The sequence below is a fragment of the Sarcophilus harrisii genome, chromosome 3 (genome assembly GCF_902635505.1).
Source record: "Sarcophilus harrisii chromosome 3, mSarHar1.11, whole genome shotgun sequence".
NCBI lineage: Eukaryota > Metazoa > Chordata > Mammalia > Dasyuromorphia > Dasyuridae > Sarcophilus > Sarcophilus harrisii.
Genome location: NC_045428.1, coordinates 529458296 through 529479177, shown reverse-complemented (window position 1 = coordinate 529479177; position 20882 = coordinate 529458296). Strand labels below are relative to the sequence as shown.

General features: G+C 37.0%; 3 protein-coding genes across 15 annotated transcripts in view; 1 reads left to right on the top strand and 2 right to left on the bottom strand.

Annotated features, from left to right (window-relative positions):
- Window positions 1–7062, bottom strand: part of ALG5 (ALG5 dolichyl-phosphate beta-glucosyltransferase) — a 68069-nt gene extending 61007 nt beyond the window's left edge. Inside the window, exon 1 of the mRNA XM_003764524.3 lies at window positions 6844–7062. Within this exon, the coding sequence (XP_003764572.1) occupies window positions 6844–6909 (66 nt within the window). The 5' untranslated portion in view covers window positions 6910–7062. The remainder of the gene's footprint in view (window positions 1–6843) is intronic.
- Window positions 7063–7394: 332 nt separating this feature from the next.
- Window positions 7395–20368, top strand: EXOSC8 (exosome component 8). Its single transcript, XM_003764527.4, has 11 exons — window positions 7395–8036; window positions 8839–8875; window positions 9165–9228; window positions 10320–10393; window positions 11129–11174; window positions 15033–15138; window positions 15224–15269; window positions 17754–17850; window positions 19033–19153; window positions 19676–19782; window positions 20157–20368. The coding sequence occupies exons 1-11, from the start codon at window positions 8020–8022 to the stop codon at window positions 20270–20272; spliced, it is 831 nt and encodes a 276-aa protein (XP_003764575.1). The 5' UTR covers window positions 7395–8019; the 3' UTR covers window positions 20273–20368.
- Window positions 9168–20882, bottom strand: part of SUPT20H (SPT20 homolog, SAGA complex component) — a 55016-nt gene continuing 43301 nt past the window's right edge. For 9 of the 13 annotated variants that reach the window (XM_031961978.1, XM_031961988.1, XM_031961982.1 and 6 more), the window contains one exon: window positions 20290–20869. In XM_031961978.1, the coding sequence (XP_031817838.1) occupies window positions 20729–20869 (141 nt within the window). In that variant the 3' untranslated portion in view covers window positions 20290–20728. Of the gene's footprint in view, window positions 9247–11328; window positions 11599–17886; window positions 17972–20289; window positions 20870–20882 lie in introns of those variants that run through there. The other 4 variants (XM_031961983.1, XM_031961984.1, XR_004233288.1 and 1 more) reach the window with 3 other exon arrangements.

Here is a 20882-nt window from a genome sequence, read left to right as displayed (position 1 = left end):
ATTTTTCTCCCTCCCTTCCCTTCATCCTCATCCCTAGACAGTATGTAATACAATATAGGTTAAACATGTGCAATTCTTAATAACATATTTCCACATTTATCATGCTGCAGATCAACAGATCAGATTAAAAAGGGAAAAAGGAAAAAAAAAAAAGGTGAAAATACTATGTTGTAATCTATATGCAATCCCCACAGTCTTCTTTCTGGATATAGATGGCTCTCTCTGCTACAATTCTACTGGGACTTGCTTGAATCACCTCATTATTGAAAAGAGTCAAGTCCATCACAGTTGATCATGATATAATCTTATTGTTGCTGTAGTATCTTAACATTTCCAAAAGGTTTTACAAAGGTTTTATTTGATGTTCACAACAACCCTAGATGGTAAGAAGATGTACCATTATCCCCATTTTACAGATGAGAAAGTTGAGGCAGGCAGAAATTAAATGACTTGTTCAACATCACAAAGTTAGGAGTTGTATAATTGTACCTAGATCCTAGTGCAGACGAAGAGCTCTCTATTCATTGCAAGAGAGCCCAATGTGGTACCTAAGAAGGTTGAACACACATTTCTGCTGCTACCATACAAAAGAATTATTCTTGAAGGTATCCCTTTCCCTGTGGACACTGATACTACTGCTCTTCTCCTCTACCTCTAAATATCTGTTACCTTTTGCTTCCCTCCTTGCTGTTTTGCTTCTACTCCTTATTAATGGCTAGATTCAATTAACAACAACTGCAGTCCTTGAAGTATCATTTCCCCAGGGTGTCATCTTAGACCTTTCTCTACTTCTTATGCACACCTACAATTAGTTGGTAAATCCTATCATTTTTACTTCCATATTATTTCATATCTTTGGCCCTTCTTCAAGTCCACTGTGGCCATCCAAGTGAACTCAGGTAATCTCCCCTTGACTAAACTACTATAATTGCTTTCTAACAGTCTTTTCATCCTCAATCAAACCTCTTTCTAATCCATCTTCCATACCACTAAGTGATCTTTCTAATACTATGCTATAATCGTCATAAGACTCCTATGTTTAAAAAAATAAACAATATAAGGCTTGTGCAGCTCTCAGAATTCTAACTCTGGAATTCAAGTCTATTCATAATTTGACTCCAACCTACTTGTCCAATCACATCTCATAAAACTTCTCTTCATGTAATCTATGCTTCAGATAAATAGAATTACTTCGTATTCTTCCTCATGACACTTTTACCCTCTCCCCATACCTGGAATAGTCCTAACTCTGACCATATCCACCTGCTGAAATACTTCCCCTTCTTTTAATATCTAATTCCTCAGATTCCTGGCCTGTTCAAGAATCCAGGTGAAAGTACTATCTCTTTCCTCAAATTTCTCACAAACTCTTTACTTGGACATCACCTTTGTACCTCTCCACTCTTTCTCTCATATGATTTTTATTTGTTTATCCTTTTATCCACTCATCAGACCCTCAGTTCCCTGAAAGTAAGTCTGGATCACATTTCTTTTTTTTTTTTTAACTGAGGCAATTGAGGTTAAGTGATTTGCCCAGGATCACACAGCTAGTGGGTCACATTTCTTTTTGCATGCCAAGAATTCAACAGAGTGCACAGAGTAGTTGTTCAATAGATTTACCAAATTGAATTTACTGAATCCCCCTGGATAGCTGTCTCTTTTCTCAAATTTCCACATGTTGCTATTGGCACTATCATACTTTCCAAACATCTATGCTTGAAACCCTGAGTCGTTTTAAATTTCTCTCCTTTATTTCTCAAATTCAGTAGCTTTTTCTAAGTCTTCATTCTTCTTGACTTCTATGCTACCTGGATAGCTGAAAATGCCCTCCTGTCTGGACCTATGAGATGTTCTCCTATTTACCATCTGTTCCCCATCTGACTACTCTAAAAAGTCTCCTTTGCAGTACTGTCATCCATTTCCCTCTTTCTATTTCTGCTATACTCAAATGTCTTGTCCTCGGGCCTATTTTCTTCTCACTAGACAACATAATCACCTCCATGGTTTCAATTAATCATTCTGTGGAGGTGACTTTCAGATCTATCTTTTCATCTTGAGTCTCTCTCCTAGGCTCTAATTCTATAATAAACAGCCTACTGGATAATTCAAACTAGATGACTAAAGGCTTCTCAAATTCAGCATGTCTAAATTAAAATTCATAATTTTTCTCCCCTTTCCTACTAGTCATTCCTCCCACCCCAACTCATCTCTCTTTTGAACTTTACTAGTTCTGTCAAAAGTACCACCTTCTTGTTATAATACAGGGCCATCTCTGACTTCTCACCCTCCCTTCCCGTTCATATGCAGTTACTTTCAAATTTTGTCATTTCTATGTCGAAGAAATCTTTGGCATCTATTCTCTGCTTTCTACTTCCATCTATCACCTTAGCTCATGCCTTTATTACTTCTCATCTGGACTTCTGCAATAGCTTTCTAATTGGAATTCCTGCATCCAATCTCTCCCAGACCTGACCATATCACTTCCCTACTAAAGACTCAATAGCTCCTTATTACTTTAGTTTAAAATGTAAACATCTTAGTGTGGCATTTAATGCCATTCGACTGACTTCAGACTATATTGGTTTTTTTTTTTTTTAATTTATTTAATAGCCTTTTATTTACAGGTTATATGCATGGGTAACTTTACAGCATTAACAATTGCCAAACCTCTTGTTCCAATTTTTCACCTCTTACCCCCCCATCCCCTCCCCCAGATGGCAGGATGACCAGTAGATGTTAAATATATTGAAATATAAATTAGATACACAATAAGTATACACGACCAAACCATTATTTTGCTGTACAAAAAGAATCAGACTCTGAAATATTGTACAATTAGCTTGTGAAGGAAATCAAAAATGCAGGTGGGCATAAATATAGGGATTGGGAATTCAATGTAATGGTTTTTAGTCATCTCCCAGAGTTCTTTCTCTGGGCGTAGCTGGTTCAGTTCATTACTGCTCCATTGGAAATGATTTGGTTGATTTCATTGCTGAGGATGTCCAGGTCCATCAGAACTGGTCATCATAGACTATATTGTTTTAAATAATTTCTGCTTTACTAAGTAGCAAAACTGAACTACTTGCCATTCCTCACACATAATATTCCAAATTCTATCTCCATGTCTTTGCACACAATATCTCTTCATACTCAGGAATTCACACCTTTACTTCTATCTAGTGGCACTTAGACCATTTAGTCTAAGTCCCTGAAACCTAAGGGCATTAAGTGACTTGACCAAGGATCAAAAGTAAATTCTGAACCCAGACAGTCTTTCTTGTGTGTGCCATTGCTTCAGCTGTCTAAACAGAAACCACTGATTCATGATTGAGCTTTTAGACCACAATCCCAGGATCTACCTTGATGATATAGAGCATGAAATAATTTCTGAATCAATTAGTTTTGTCTAGATTTCATTTGATCAAAAAGTATGACCTAAATATCAAATACTATTTGTACAGCTGCAAAGTTTATCCACTTTAATCTATAGAATTTCTTGTACAGACTCAATATAAGTTCCCAGTTGCATATAAGCAATTTGAGAGAACTATAATTATAGATTCTTGAACTGGAGTAAATTTAGCTAAAGTATGAACACTCTTGTGTGTAGCTGAAATAAATTGGACACAGATCATGGAGACTGTAGCAGAAAAACTGGAAAGCGACAGAAATGATGATGAGCCAGGTACTGAACTTATTAGGAAGAAGGCAGAATGTCTTGGAGCAGAGATGTTAGCCACAAAAATAAGACATAATAGAAGGTGCCTTAAAGGGAAAAGAGCTGGTTATTGACTGAAAATAGCAGAGAACATGCTAAGTAGCAAGAAATATACCAATTCTTCCTCTTGGCCTTAAATGCCAGGGATTGTGACATATAAGTAGAAGCCAGATTTGGAAGACACTGTCAGAAAATGGAGGACTTTTCAGATCACAACAAAGAGGCAATATGAGATGATATCTGGGTAAAATATTAATGTGGTAGCTAGGTGAATGAAGGGGTCAGATGTGAGAAATGTTGTAAAACACTTCTTAGATTGGCTAAGATGACAGGAAAAGATAATGATGAATGTTGAAGGGGATGTGGGAAAACTGGGACACCTAATACATTATTGGTGGAATTGTGAATGGATCCAGTCATTCTGGAGAGCAATTTGGAACTATATCCAAAGAGCTATCAAACTGTTTATACCCTCTGATCCAGAGGGTTTCTATCGGACTTATATCCCAAAGAGATTTTAAAAGAGGGAAATGGCCCTACATGTACAAAAATGTTTGTGGCAGCCTTTTTTGTATTGTCAAGAAACTGGAAACTGAGTGGATGCCCATCAGTTGGAGAATGGCTGAATAAGTTATGGTATATGAATATTATGGAATATTATTCTTCTATAAGAAACGATCAGCAGGATGATTTTAGAGAGGCCTGGAGACTTATATGAACTGATGCTAAGTAAAATGAGAAGAACCAAGAAATCATTGTATATGACAACAACAATATTATGCAATGATCAATTCTGATGGACGTGATTCTTTCCAACAATGAGATGATTGAGGGGAGTTTCAGTGATATCATGATGAAGAGAGCCATCTACACTCAGACAGAGGACTGTGGGAACCACAACATAGCATTTTCACTCTTCCTGTTGTTTGTTTACATTGTTTTCTTTCTCAGTTTTTTTCTTCTTGATTTGATTTTTTTGTGTGCAGCAAGATAACTATAAATATGTATACATATAATGGGTTTAACATATATTTTAATATATTTAACATGTCACCCCATATTTAACATACTTTAACATGTTAAATGGCAGATTACATTATCTGTCACCTGGGGAGGGAGGAGGAGAAAATTTGGAACACAAGGTTTTGCAAGGGTCAATGTTGAAAAATTACCCATGCATATATTTTGTAAATAACAAGTTTTAATTAAAAAAAAAAAAAAAAAAAGGAAGAAAGAAAGAAAAATTACCTCAAAAAAAAAAAAAGGGGGGGGGGAAATGTTGTAAAGGCAGAAAAGGTAAGATTTGGCAACTGATTGGATATGTGGGATCAAGGCAAATGAGGCAGCAAAGATGATGTCAAGAAACTATGAACCTGAAATACCAAAAGAAAGGTAACTTTAAGCTAAATGAGGAAGATTGAAAGAGAGAAATGTCTATGAAGAAAGGTATTGAGTTCAGTTTTAGACATGTCAAGCTTAACATGTTTCTGAGCCATCTAGTCTATGTCCAATGCAGGGTGCACACAGTTGCAGGTGTGTCATATCTCCCTCCCCCCTTGCCTTCTCCTGAGCTTACCTGCTTTCCTCTACCACCAAAAGGAGGATCCCTAACAGGAAGAGACAGGAAAATCAGATCCCTCCTCTTCCATAACTAATCTCTGCTCTTTTATTGTTTTCTTAGCTCTCCTTCTGAAGTCTGTAGAAAGTAGTGGTTCTGTGCAGGTTAGTATGTGAGGCAATAACCTTAGTTATTATGCTTCAGTTATATTATATCTCTGATTATTAAAAAGCTGATTTTTCCCCTTTTTTGTTTTCTCAAGAAGCAGCATGCATAATATACAAGATGGTTAATAAATGCTTGATGAATCTAATTCTTCAGTGTTTGACAGTTTCAATTTCAGGAGTGGGGCAAATGCTAGATTCTTTCTACCTCCAAAATAGACATGGTTAAACTATTTGAAGAAATCAGTATTGCCCAATTAGATAAAATGACCTGCTGGGAATTCACCATTTACCCAGATACAAGTCTCAAGATAGTAAGACAAGAATACATGCATTGCTTCATCTAGTGAGGAAATCTTCCAGAATAGCACTGGAAATACAGATTTGAGAAGTCCAAACTGTCAGCATTTATTAAACATAAACTGGCTAGAATATTATTGTTTATAAAGATTCAGTTCTGCATCATTTATTTACACAGGCATTAACTAAAATTTCCTTTTAAAATTCTTGCTAATTGGAAGTATGTGTCAGAGTAGAGAGAACAAGATTTAACTTCTTAAATAAACAGTCTGTAACAATGAGATCAGGATCTCTGTAAAGGGACATATTAATTCCAAACATATAAGATAATCTAAGTGCACCCCTACTTCTTCTTGCTTCCAATTGGTATTATCATTGTCCATTCATTCATTCATCTCTCTTAGCATATAAGAACTTTTTCAATTGCTCATTCACGCATTTACTTATCCATCTCTCCTTCAGTTATTACTAAGGGATAACTTATGGCACTGCTCTGCCACCCCTTTCTATCTCGCTGGGCAAAATGGAGAAAAGACTAGAACACGTGGCCAAAGAAACGAGGAGGAAATCTCCCCGGGTCACAGTCCCCAGTCCCCAGAATGGATGAGAAGACTGGAGAGAACGGCAGGAAGGGCTGCCCAGCAGAGGAAGGATATATGTCACCTCCCTGAAGGTGAAACGCCTAAGTCTGGGCAGATGGAGTCCCAAACACGGACAGGGCGGTCTACATCCCAAGAAGGAAGTTAGGCAGAATGGTGGAGGGCAAAGAGCACCAATGTGGAGGCAGAGAACCTGGATTCAAATCCTGGCTCTGACAGTAAATTATGCTTTGAGTCTACTTTCCTCTTTAAGCCTCAATTTCCCCATCTGTAAAATAAGGGGGTTGGGCTCGATGGCCTCCAAGGTTCCTTTCAGCTCTAACTCTCCGGCACGGGAAGAGGACTAAAGGACGGGGATACCGGCCCGGCCGAAAGGCTGAAGAAGGGTCTCGGTCAGCGAGTGACCCGAGGCGAGGCGGCCAGGCCCTGGAGCCCAGGAAGGAAATGGTTCCCGGGGACGGCGGGCCCGCCAGGTCGGGGTCCCAGATCCCTCTCCCTCCTCACCAGGATCAGCGCCGCGGCCACCAACGCCACGACGAGCACCGCCAGCTGCTCCAGGAAGGGCCCCATCCTCCATCCCCCAGGACTGAAGGCTCCGCTCGCTTTGGCCCTATCCCGCACCTACACCTATGCGGAAACGCCGACCACTCGGCCGCTACGGCTGCGGCCGCGCCCCGCCTCCCGCGTCGGGAGGGACGCCTCGCCCCAGCCGGTGCAGGCCGGCTCTTACAGCGCCGCCTGCCGGCAACGCGTCCGAGCGAGCCTCGCTTTGACAGGCTGACTCCCGTCGCGCATGGGCATTTCGAGTCTCTTGCTCCGCCCCTCGCAAGCGTTTCCAGCCCTAAGCGTATTCTTTTTGTTCTTTGGTCGGTCAGTTCTGCTTAATGGTATGGATTGTTTCATTTTCCCGTCAGCCCAGTCTCCAGGAATCCAATGCTGGATCCCTGGCTATCCCTCTCTCGTTCCCAGGAACGACCTCTCCGAGAGATGAATATTTTGATCTCCAAAGAAGTTGAATAAATTAAGGGGCGCTTTTATTTGGTGTATAATAGATTGTTTGCAAAAGCAACTAAACCAAAAACGTGCTAGTGTTCGCAGTCACTTAGGAGAATGCGCAGTTTGGTGGCTGCAAAAACTAAACCCTCTCCCGTGCCCGCGCGCGACGCCCGCAGGCCTGGGCGAAGAAAAGCTCCCATTTTTCTCCAATAGAAGAACAGGGAGGCAGACGCATACCGTGCCTGATCAAACGCACCATACTGGGCGTCACTCAAGTCCTCCCTCATTTCCAGTCCGCAAACTTTCAGCAGATCACCCGTTTAAAAGCTGCTTCCAGCTTCCGTGCTGGGGGTCGGGTGAGCCACAGCCCGACTTGTTCCCCCCAAACTCAGAAGAGGCCAGCATCGGGAAGAGGCTGCTTTAGCCTGATCTCCCGAATCCATGTACTTTCCTTCCCCAAACGGAGATTCGCTAAAGTTCAAAACCAAAGAAAACCAGAGAGATGTCATTTCATTCAGTGCCAGACCCCCCAGGCTAGCAGCTGGTCCTTGCCGCTTTTCCCAGCCGCGTCTGTCCCACGGCAGGCTAAGCTGCAGGACTTCGTGTCGAAAGTGCGGAGGCGGAGCGGATGCCGATTAGGAGCGCGGCTGGCGGGCGCCGTAAAGCACGTGGGAAACGTGGAACATGGCGGCTGGATTCAAGTGAGTCTCCCCGGGGGACTCCATCTGGAGGGGCGGCAGGGGCTATAGGAAGAGGCCAGCACCTGGGGCTCTTGGAGCAGCGGCGGCAGAGGCAGAACCGAGTCCCGCGGCCTGCCCGCGCGGACCGTCCCCGGACTTCTGTGCCCCGGGATTCCCTGAGTCTCTGCCTGCCTAAGGCTCCGCTTCTTCTTCCCGGAGCGGGGTGTTTAGGGGAGGGTATCGGCCTTCGGGGCTATCTGCTGTGCAGGTGATTCTGGCTCTCTGCGCCTCTGGCTAAAAAGAGCCGAGCCAGGCTCCGCAAGCGCCCTGGGTCGGGGCGCGCAGTGTAGGAGCCAGGGGAGCGCCTGACCCTTCCCTGTTCATTCGGGTCTTTACCGCGCTTCCTTCCCGGGAGCTCCGCACTTGTTGCTGCAGCTACTAGTAAGTAACGATCATCTGATCTAAGATATGCCGTGCATGTAACATGAACAAAGATGTGACTGCTTCTCTTACCACAGCTAAAAAAGCCCAGCCCTAAACATAGCAATTGGCCAAATCAGTTAATGTTAAAGACGCAAAGCTAGGACTCCTGCAGAAGAGGGACAGTAGACTGAAGCTGCACAGGGGATTCTTTAAAAACTAGCAGGATTTTGTGACGTTAAGGAGATTTAATATAAATCGATTGTTTAATGATCCACAGATTAACAGCCACCTCTTGTTAATAACGGAATGAATAAGCTTAATTAGATAACTTGAAGTATGTTTGCTGTAGGGTGCTTGTGAATCTTTCAAAATAAAATTTATTTTTAATAATTTATTTCAGAACGGTGGAACCATTGGAGTATTATAGGAGATTTTTGGTAAGTAAAGGCGACTGTGTACATTTAGAATTGGAGACCTTTTTTTAATTCAATTCCCTTATTTTTCAGATGTGGAAACTGAGACCTAGGGAGGTTAAGTAACTCGTCATGGGCCCATAGAGTTGATGGTAGAGCCAGGAATTAAACCCAGACTAGTTATATGCTTTAGTTCAAATCAGATTTCAGCCAAATCTTTCTACAACTCACAACATGATATAGAGAGTGAATGAATTGTTATATTTGTAGGACTTTTAAGGTAAATATATGTGAATCATGTTTGTTTGTTTAGAAAGAGAACTGCCGTCCAGATGGAAGAGAGCTCGGGGAGTTCAGGACCACTACTATCAATATAGGTAAGAGTACTCTGTGTCCTAAAAAAAAAAAAGAAAAAAAAAGTAAATGCTCTAATACAAAACTAATTTTATATGTAGTGCTTGTTGGATATATTGGTGATAAATTTTTTTATAAACTTTTTTTTTTAAACAAACATTTTGTTCCCATTTACCCATCATAAATTGTTTGCTCAGGCATAAGTATATGAGTCAATTATTTGTGAAAGGCTAGAATGGAGTAAAAGTGGTATTGGAAACATAGTTCTCTTATATGTGTGGAATATTGCTAAGCCCCATTTTGTTTCTAGAATGTACAGCAATCAAATCCAGTAAAGCAAAGGATTCAAAATGTTTTGTAATGAAATTAACTCTAGGATAATCATTTGTTTGTAAGTGACAGTGACCTGTTTTTAAGTACAAGTCATATATCTTGGTGGTACTTTGTTCAAAAACAAGTGGCTCTCTGTTGCCTCTGGTATAAAAGCAAACTCTTCAGCCTGGCACTTAAAGCCCTTCCCTCTATGGTTCCTACTTACCACCCCAGTCTTATTTCATATTATTTACCTTCATACAACTTCATATTCCAGCCAAACTGGCATGTTCTTCAGTCTCTGCATTCCAGCTGTGGTTTTTTACATGTTGATTCTCATGTTTGGAATGCATTCCCTCCTTCTCTTAGCTTTTCTCAGATGCTGCCTTCTAATGCCATCCTCTCTGATACTCCCACTTCTACTCAAATTTGCCTCATATTGTACTTATCAGTATACTAGTTCTATCTCCTTCAAAGAACATAGGTTCCTTAAGGACAGGAATTGTTTGGGTTTTGTCTTTATATTCCAGCACCTGGCACAGTATGAATGTTTGTTGAATTGAACTAGACTTTAGATAGTATTAGATTATTTTCTGTCCATTGACTAATGAGGCAAACTAAAAGAAAAATTCAATGATTTAACCAGAACTTCCAATTACATCAAATACATATGAAACCATAATGGGTTATTTTTTTTTTTTTTAAACCAAGTGGACAAAAATGTTAAACCTGGTAATAATTACTGGTAAGATGACTTTTGAAATTTTTTTTCTAATAAGTTTTTTAATCTGTTAAATATCAGGTTCAATTACCACTGCAGATGGTTCTGCTTTAGTGAAGTTGGGAAATACAACAGTAATTTGTGGAGTTAAAGCGGTAGGTCTCTTTTTCATTTAATCATCTAAAAGAGTTACCAAATTAGTTTCATTGGTCATTTTTTTTTTTTTACCAGACCTTTGATTTCATCAGTGTAGGGAGCTCCTGGTGAGGAAACTCTCTCTACTAGTACAGATGGAGTCTTGGAGATTTACCTGGGACACTGAGAGGTTAAGTAACTTGGCCAGAAGAACGTAGCCAGGATGTGGCAGATGCTGGACTTAAACCCAGGTTTTTCCTTACTATCAGGGAAGCTCTCCATGATGCTTCTCATTTCTCTTATTAGATGGTAATAAATATCTGTAACACTGCAGTTGATTGGAAAATTCAGTAGCATTTTTATAAAGTTCTTGTTTTTATTTCCAATGAACAATTTAGGGATTAATTGAATTGATTATAACAAAAACCAAAGAAACAAAGTTCAGTAATGACATGCTAATTATGACATAACTATTCTTTGGATGTATCAAAATTGGAATTCATTTTTAATTTTTCACATTTTAAAAATTTGAGTAATTAAGATTCTGAGGGTAAGCCTATTGGTAATATGAATTTGTAGTTAAAAGTTTTATTTTCAGGCATTTACTTTGTTTGGAACATAATTGAAAACCTAAGGTGTTCAAAAGAAAGTAGTTTATGTGGTAGCGTGTTTATTGAACTGCAATATCAATTTTTCTTTTATAATTTTCTTTTAGTAAAAAAGGGAATTTTTTTGTTTGTTTGTTTTCTTTATAGGAGTTTGCAGCACCTCCAGTAGATTCACTCAATAAAGGTTATATTGGTAAGTTAAATGTGTTTTTAAAAATACTAATTAGGTATATTCACTTTGTTTTAGAGTATTTGCAGGTTAAAATACATAATGGAATAAAGAAAAATGTTTTACTATATTTAAAAATGATATGCATATCTCTTCAAATATTAAACAAGGATATTTCCAGAAAATGTTTTGTGTTATCCAGTGGAAAAAGACATGAGATAAAAAGTAGTAGAATGAATTTAATACAACACAACAGATTTGATAGATAACTTTTTGTCACATCCTAACGTTCCCCCCCCAATGTGTTATTTTAGCCAGGGTCTAGACCCTGAATTCTTGAAGGCTGTGCTAGCAGGATACAAGTTTTGGGCAGGTCCTATGAGGCAGAAGAAGACATCAGGTATGGGTGTAGAGAAAGTCCATGTTAAATTTCCAGAGAGTAGCCTAGCTAAGTGTGGAGAGAGTCATCATTAGTTTGGCCACAAGATGGTAGATTTGTTTTTGGCTATGACTCATTAAGACTTATCTAGTAAGAATTAGAAGGATTATGATTTATATCAGTAACTATACCATGTCCATTCAAATACATTACAAAGAAATTAAATTCCATTTAGAAAGCAGATGGATAATAAAGGATCCTTTAAAAACACCAATTATTCCCACGATATATTTGTAAATTAGCTTTTATGAAGTAGATTTTCAGTTTTCAGGCATAGATCAAGAGTTTGCTTTACTTTCATGCTTTGAAGCAGTCACTTAGTCACCATTCTATTTGGTCTCAGGATCTCTTTACTTTCTTAAAAACGGAGCGTTAGCCATCCCCTCCCCCAAGAACTTTTACATGGTTTTTTTTATCAATTAATGTTTATATTATAAATAAAAATGTATTATGAAAATATTTTTGATCTCATGGACCCCCTGAAAGAAGGGGATAGTTCTCCAGATCACATATTTTTGAGAACTATTAAATCTCACATTGTAATCAGCAGATTAAAGTTGACTTCTCCACTTACAAATTTAAGCTTATTCAGTAATGGATCTTTGACTAACCACTAAATTGAGGTTATTTTTGTTATTACATGTTTAAGTATGGTGAGGGTAAGTAACATTGTATATCTAATTGCATCAAAAGATTGTTGTGAAGATTGTTTCCAATAGGACTTGAACAAGTTACAGTTACTGAGATTTGCTGGAGATATTTCCTTCTTGTTACTTGTTTCCATTTGTATCTGACTCTGTGACCCCATTTCATGGCCATTCCCTTCTCCAGCTCATTTTACAGATGGAGAGCTGAGACAAACAGGGTTGAGTGACTTGCCTAGGGTCACACAGCTAGTGTATGTCCGAGGCTGAATTTGAACATGGATCTTGGTGACTTAAGGCTAGAACTCTGTCTTTATTAAATAAACTATGGCAAATCTCTACTTTTTGTAAAAATTTCACCTCAGCTTTATTTGAAGTCTTAGCAGCTATAACTACTCTGCAATTCTTTTATTATTCACATTTGTTTGAGGTCCTCAGGCAGCAATAATGTCTTATATTTGCATGCCAAGTGTTTCACATTCATTCTCTTCTATCTTACTCTAGTTGGGTATGTAATTACATTTCATACACAAGAACATGTTTTGTAAATGGAGTTATTATCTGTAGAATGGAATTTAACATGTAAATAGAAGCATTTTGAGCCCCATCCAAAGCCTTTATTTCCTGAATGATCATAAATATGTTGCTGTAAGGCAGGACCATGGAATGGACAGATAGAAATGATAAGGAAGCTAACATGCACATTTGATAAGTAGCCTCTTTAACAGAGGCTTATTGATTTATTATAGCCCTGTTCAGAATCACTGAATTGGAAAGGATCACAAAGATCATCTTTGTGATTGAGCCCTTTACTGACCAAGAATCCCTTCTACAACATCCCCAACAAGTGGTAAGGTCTTTAAGGGCAGGGATTGCTCTTTTCATTTTGTCTTTACTCTCCAATATCTAACTATACCTTTCTTATGCTTATTAGATTGAATTGGATGCCTTGTCTCACTGGTGATTTATATGGAGCTTATGGACCATTAAAACCCCCTGGTCTATTTAATGTAAATTGTCTATAAGCACTTTTATCATATTGTATTTATGAAGTTTATTTTTTAAACTTGTGTAATATCAGGCTTTACATTTCTTTCCTATTAGATTTCACCTTACTAAATGTAGCCAGCCCATAATTTTGGCCTGTTAAATCTTTTTTCAGATTCTGTATGTTGTCCACCATGTTAGCTATCCAAGCATTTGCATCATCTGAAAATCTGATAAAATTGCCAATTATTCCTTTATTTGAGACATAGATATGAATGTTGAGTAGCACAGGTCTAAGGACATAATTTTGTTGCATTCTGTTAGAGCTCTCCAAGTTGATATTGCATTGATCCATTACCCTCTGTTCTTGAGTTCATTCATTCATCCATCCAACTCTGATTATGTGTAGTGTGCACATATGTATCTTGTATAAATTTTGCAGCACTTATTTTCTAAAGGTTTCTTAGGTTTTAACTTAAAATAGTTTGCTAATGTGACAAGTTACATTTTAAATGTAAATCCTTAGCAATTTTATATTTCCTAGTGTAATTCTGGGCTAAGATGGTTTTTGTTCAGATATTTAAATATATCTTTTATATCTGTCAACAATGAAATTTTTATTATAGTTACAAAATTATATAACAATACTTTGAATTTAATAAATGTTAAAAACCTATATTGTTACACAAATCACTTTACATATAACTTCATTTGATCTTCAATAATATAAGGTAGGTACTAATTTTATTATACCTATTTTATTGATGAGAAACTAAGTCTCATGACATGCCTATGATTATACAGCTAGCAGTGTTAGCAATTATCTTGATTATGTTCAATTTCATAGCTTAGCAAAAATTTTTTCTTTTATATCCTAAAAACCCAGTGAGTTAGGATTTTTTGGGGAAGGAATTACCCTTATTAAAAACAGAACTGAAGCAGAGATTATATGATCATCATGGTTATGAAAGTGAGTTAATAGTGGAATTATTAGCTGTTTTTGTAGTTTTATGGGCCGATATTTTGTTTTTCTCTATTACCAGAAACATTTCTTTATGCTAATATATAATTTCTCTGCTCTTCCATGTTAGGAATCAACACATGCAAAAAAGGCTAAAAAAAAAAACCCATTATGAATTTTTAGGTTAAAGGAAATCCTTCTGTTGGAGACGCTTGCTTTGGAAAAGAAGCTAAAAGAACTTAGGTTACTTTTGTGAAAATTAATGCATTTGCAAGAGAATAAAAATATTTTGGAAGAGTACTTTAAATGTTAGAGAAAACACTTTTTATGTAGACTAATAGGGAATATAATTAGAAATGTTTAACTAAATTACTCTCCTAGAAAGTGTCTTGGAATTTAGATCAGTCTTCCTGTGATCACTAGGGAGCTGATATGACAAGTTCTGACCTTTGCTCTTGCTTTAGTATGGCTTCTAACATTTTAATAAAATATCTGTGAACTTGATTAACACAATGAGAATGCATTTATTCATCCCTTTGCCCCTTGCACTTTTTCAAATTGTTTGCTAATTCCCAATCCATTCTGTCAAAGACAGACTCTTGAGAGTTTCAGATTTGTAATGGATATTAGAAGTTAATTAGTTGAACCTATATCTGAGCAGGAATATCCTGGATCACAGGGTATTTATTGTTGTACTTAGAAATGATTGATGACTTTCTATTTTTAAAATGTTAAAAATTGAGTTTGCCATTTGGAAAATGTATTGAAAGCAGCATTTAAGAATTTTGGTATGTGATTTTTCTTGAGTTCATAGTTGTAGAGTGGTTCCCCACTCCCCTTTTTTTAAACAGTTCCAAATGTGGATCTTCCACCTCTGTGTTCATCAAGATTTCGTTCTGGACCTCCTGGGGAAGAGGCCCAAGTGGCTAGTCAGTTCATTGCAGATGTGATTGAAAAGTAAGACATTCCAATAATTTGAGCATCAGTGACTTTCAAGTTAATTTTTACTTGTAATTTACTCTACCTTCTCTCTTTGATCCAGTTCACAGATAATACAGAAGGAAGATTTGTGTATTTCTCATGGAAAGGTAAGAAAAAAATAAAGAAGCATAAGTGATTTTTTTTTTTTTTTTTAAGTACTGTAAATTTTTTATTTTATTTTGTTTGGAATGGAGTGGGTGTGAAATGTAAAGTCACCCCAACCTGTGTTATCCTTCTAGCATTTTATGGGTGGAATACAATAAAGATATCCATTTTAGAAAATAAACACTATTGAAAAACTTGAAAAACATACTGCTTATTTAAATCTCTTGCTTTTAAATTGCTATGGGTACTATTTTTTTTTTTAACTTGAAGCATAACTCCCCTCTTCTACTAGTCTTCCTTCTATGTTTTTTTAACCCTGAATTCTTAGCTGTATCAGCAGAATGTATGCTCTGAGGTCCCAGATGCATAAGTCAAAATATTCATGAGCAGACAATTGGCTATCAAACAATGATGAACATTGTTTTGGTCACAAAAATTCTCTACATAATACATGGTTATCCCTTCCACATTGATTACCTCCCCATAATCTGGAAAATCCATGTAAATTTTTTTGGCCCTTTGTTCATACCAGAATTTTTTTTTCCCTTTTATGGGATGTTTACTATAACTTAATGCAAAATTTGGGCTTAAATATTTCATCCTAGACTCTAGTCTGTGTTGTCTCCTGGCTTTCATCTATTGTCTGTAGCTTTTGGAAACTCCTCTCAAAATTCCCAGTTGATTTTTTTTTTTTAGGCTGACCCTTGATATACTGAAACTGCAAATGGGGAAAATTGCCATGTGGAAGGGATAACTAATCTTTTTTTTTTTTGGGGGGGGGGGAGTTGGGGAAGGGGTTAAGTAACTTGTTTAGGGTCATGCAGCTAGGAAGTGTTAGTGTCTGAGGCCAGATTTGAACTCAGATCCTCCTGACTTTAGGATTGGTGCTCTATCTACTGTACCACCTAGCTGCCCAGGATAACTAATGTTAAGAAGACAAAAAGAAACAAACTTTTGCATTGGGGGAGGGCATACTTATAACACTGAAATTATACATTCTTGAAGTAATAAAATGATTCTGTATTGAATTATGAAGTACTGGATAATGATTCCTGTAGCATTTTTTAAAGTAGTTATGTAAAGCTATTTCAGATTCCTTTTATATTAAAAATAGAATCACTTCAATCTCAAGATTCATAACTCCAAATTGTTTTTGTTTGTAATTTGTTATTGATACCAATCACCTTACTAATGGATGTTTTCTCCTTCCTTAACTTCAAAGAAAACACACTTGACATTATCTTTTATTGCTCCTGTTTTTTCCACTAGCTCTTTGTCCTTTACTTGACATCTCAAAAACGTGTGCCTTATTGGAATGTTCTCCAGTGTTCTATCTCTGGCTCATTACACTCAAATCTCCTCTGGAAATCACAAATTCATTCCTCAGATTTCAGTTACATGTCATTCATATGCATGATTCCCAAATTTGCATCCCTGCATCCCTATATCCAACTGAAGACATTTCCCCTGACATGTCTTATCAGCTCTTAAGTCTGTGTTTAACACAGAGCATACTCTTCTCTATTATATATATTTGCACTTCCTATTTTTGTCAGTGGCACTTTACCTGGCTTCCTGTGTTAGAATTTTGTTACCCTTTGTAAATTTGATTCAGCAAGTAGGCTTTGAAGGAATTCAAATGAAAAGCTGCGTTTCTACTTTATTCTGGAGGCTATAGTAAGCCATAGAGGCTTCTTGAATTAAAGTGATAAGACTTGTGCTTTTAACTTTATTCACAAAGTGCTGTGGAGAGTGGATTAAATAAAGAAAATAGATTAATTAAAAGTATGTTGTGCAAATCTGAGTAAAAGGTGATGACCAGGTGTTCATAAGTGAGAAAAGAATTTGAGAGGCAAGAAATGTTATGGAGGTAGACTTGGTAACTGATTACAGTGAGGGCAGGGATGGGCTTATAGGATAGCTAAGGCAGGGGGGTCCTCAAACTTTTTAAATAGGGGGCCAATTTACTGTCCCTCAGACTGTTGGAGGGCCGGACTATAGTAAAAACAAAAACTTTGTTTTGTGGGCCTTTAAATAAAGAAAGTTCATAGCCCTGGGTGAGGGGGATAATCGTCCTCAGCTGCCACATCTGGCCCACGGCTTAGAGTTAAAGTGTTTTGAGGTTTGCAAGTCAGTTGTCATGTATTTTCTCACAGGAATAATGCCACCAAATGGTAGTTAAGTTCCCAAATTAGCTTTCAAAAAACTATTTAACCTTTAAGGTACTGTGCATTATGCTGATGAAGATGAACAGTAATAGATTTCTCTAGGAAAAGATTTAGATTCTAAAACTGGGTTCATTTTGCAAGAGAATTTTTGAAGCTAAGTCATCTTCCTCTGAGACAAAGAGTTATGTAGTTTATGACTTGGATGGTAAGCAGCTTCTAGACTTGATTTGAGATTACTGCTAAGACAAATTAGTTTTACTATAGGCTATATCCAGCAAAAAGCTCTTTCTGTGGAAACTTTTCTTCTTCTATTTTTAGCTTGCATGGGTTCTATATTGTGACCTCATTTGTCTTGACTATGACGGGAACATCTTGGATGCCTGCACATTTGCTTTATTAGCAGCTTTAAAAAATGGTAAGTTGAATTTAGTAACAAAGTTTATAGACTTACCTTAGTAATAGGATTCCAACTGGTAAGTAAATTGACTGGTAATTGAATAATCAAGCATGTGTTGCTGATAAGACATCTTCAGCTACTGCAAACAAATAGTATAATTTGAAGTCACATTTAGCAATGATATTAGCAGAAACATATCTTATAAATTATTTGGGTTCTTTTTTTATAACTGAAATTGAATCCTGACTAATAGTAATTCCACTATAAAGGCTAACAGAATACTAGTCTTACTTATAAACTGTCCCTGTGTTTTGGTTTTACTTGTCTTTATGTATTGCCTGTTAGGAAAAAAAAAGGTATTTAGTGAACTTACTTAAAGTTGTAAACCTTTAAGTAAAGGCATTACCCAGTTTTGTATAACATTTCACATTTGTACATCTTTGAAGAGATTGTTATTCCCAATTTTACATAAAGGAAGCGATATTTTAATAGCTATAAACTATCTGAGTTGGAATACAAATCCAAGTCTTCTAACTTCTGAATCCATCCTTGTAGATCAGGGGCACAGTCACCCCCATATTTTATTTGATTTGGGGGAAGTTTGTCTTAACTTAGGTATGCAAAGTGGTTGATGGCTAGGGTAACTTGGTATTCTTCCTTTTTCAGTACCTTTGCTTTTCCATACTTCCTACTACATTACAGCAATTTGGCTTTAGGAGTACAAGGCTCCCAATAACATTGAATTCTCTGCTGCTGTGAACTCTGGTGATCTGGTAACACCAGAGCTGGTCCACCCTGCTAGTATAAAAGAGTAAGCTAAATGAAATTAGACAGCTGTCTATAAAGATTTAGCTAAATCTACTAAACTATCAATATCGGTCTTAATGTACTTAGATTTTGTGTAGAAAGTACTGTGGACATGAATTATGCCTAATTTTGCATACCTTTTGTAGGATTTACATTAATACTATCTCTGCCTTCATATCATATTTAATGTGACAGCAGTGATGTAATGGAGGAAAGATCCATAATCAAACATTTTAATTTTCAGAAAAATTCAGTTATATTTTAGGTGTTAAGAGTTGTTTGGTAAAACTTGAGGTGGGCGGAAGGAAAAATTCATTTGGGGGTTGCCAATGAGAGTACCCTACAACTCAAGGTATCTTTTAGAAATTATAATAATTATTTGTCTTTTTGCAGTCCAATTGCCAGCAGTTACTATAAATGAAGAAACTGGCTTAGCTGAAGTTAATTTTAAAAAGAAAAGTCACTTGAATATTAGAACACATCCGATCGCCACATCATTTGCTATATTTGATGAGTAAGTTAATAAGATGGTAGAATTTTTAAAATATATCCCCCCTTTTCTTCTTGGTTTACACAGAAAATTTTCTTTTGGGAAAAAAATGCTACAGTATTATTGTATTTTGTCAGTAATTTTTAATCCTTGTTTACTGATTAGATTACTTTCCAAGTTACTCTTGACTATTACTGGCTTAACAGGAAATGACACTTCAATCATTCCATATACTATTTCATTTTGTCTTCAAATTTTCAAATAGGTGGTAGCATAAGTATTATACCCATTTTACAGGTGAAACAATAGGCTCAGAAAGCTTAAGTCTCACCTAGCATCACATAGCTAATAAAACATTCCTGAATGGGGATTTAACCCAATCCTGATTTTTACCACACAACTTCCAGAGGATGATCAGATTGCCATTTTTGTCTGCTTTTGTTCTTGTAATTCTGGAATTTTAAGTTTAAATTAGCTGAACCTGTTCCCTTTTATTTTGTGTGTTAAAATGAGTTACAAACAATTAGTATGTCTTATCTTTTCTAGCACTTTACTCATAGTTGACCCTACTGGAGAGGAGGAACATCTGGCAACAGGAACCTTAACAGTCGTGATGGATGAGGAAGGCAAGCTGTGTTGTCTACACAAACCAGGCATGTTATTTTACTTTAACTTAAAAAAAAATAGCTTTATAAAATCAGGTGTGTTAGCCTTTTGTATAGGCTGTGTTGGAAAAAGATTAGCTTAATCATGCATGGCACTATCCTTAAGAAAAATAAAGTTTTGTTCATCAGGATTTAGAATGATTTTTTCCCCCCTACTTTAGAGTCTTTCTAGAACAATATTACTTTTAGCATTAATGCATGTAACTTTTTTCTGGCGATAGCATCCTAGTCTTATCTTTGGGTAAATAAAATATTCTTCTTTTCCTATGTTATGTTTTCTGGGTGGTTGTATTTTGTTTTCAGTCAGCATCAGTAGGAAAAAGTATAAAATAACCAGTGTAGTATATGAAATTTCTTTTCAGGTGGAAGTGGACTAACTGGAGCTAAACTTCAGGACTGTATGAGTCGAGCAGTTACAAGACACAAAGAAATAAACAAACTGATGGATGAAGTAATTGAGAGTGTGAAACCAAAATAAACAGCCAGCACATATTTTTCAAAATGGATTTGTAAAAATTGTATTTGTTACAGTGCTCACAAATCTTTTATACTAAATAAACAAATATCAATACTACATTTACAAAGTCCTTTTTTCCCCTAGAATTTCTTAGGCCACCTCCTTATACTATATACAGTATTCCTTAATGGAAAAAAAATGCACAGTAAAGCAACTGTTTAAAAGGCTGTGACTTAAGAAAACCAACCCTAGTTTATTAGATGAACTAATTTTTAAAATTTCAGGGTTGGGTTCCCATAGTAGCTTGGTACTTCTGCCCCCACTCTAGCCATGTAAAATACTGACACTTAAAAAAAATCCAAGAAAACAAAAGCAAGTGAAATAAAAACCCAGAAGAACCCTTTGCTTTCAAATGCTCTTTTTTAAAAAAGAGAAACAAACAAACAAACAAAAAAAAACCCTAAATAATTTCGTGACTCAGAATTTTGGAGTGGTTGGCGTGCCTCTCTTCACTTTACTTTTTGACTGGCTGCCTGTATGTTGATGCCGATGGAGCTGAGCTGTTTGTGCTGCTGCTGCTGCTGCCATAGCCATTTGATGCTGTAAGAATCGCAACTGCTGCCAGATGAGC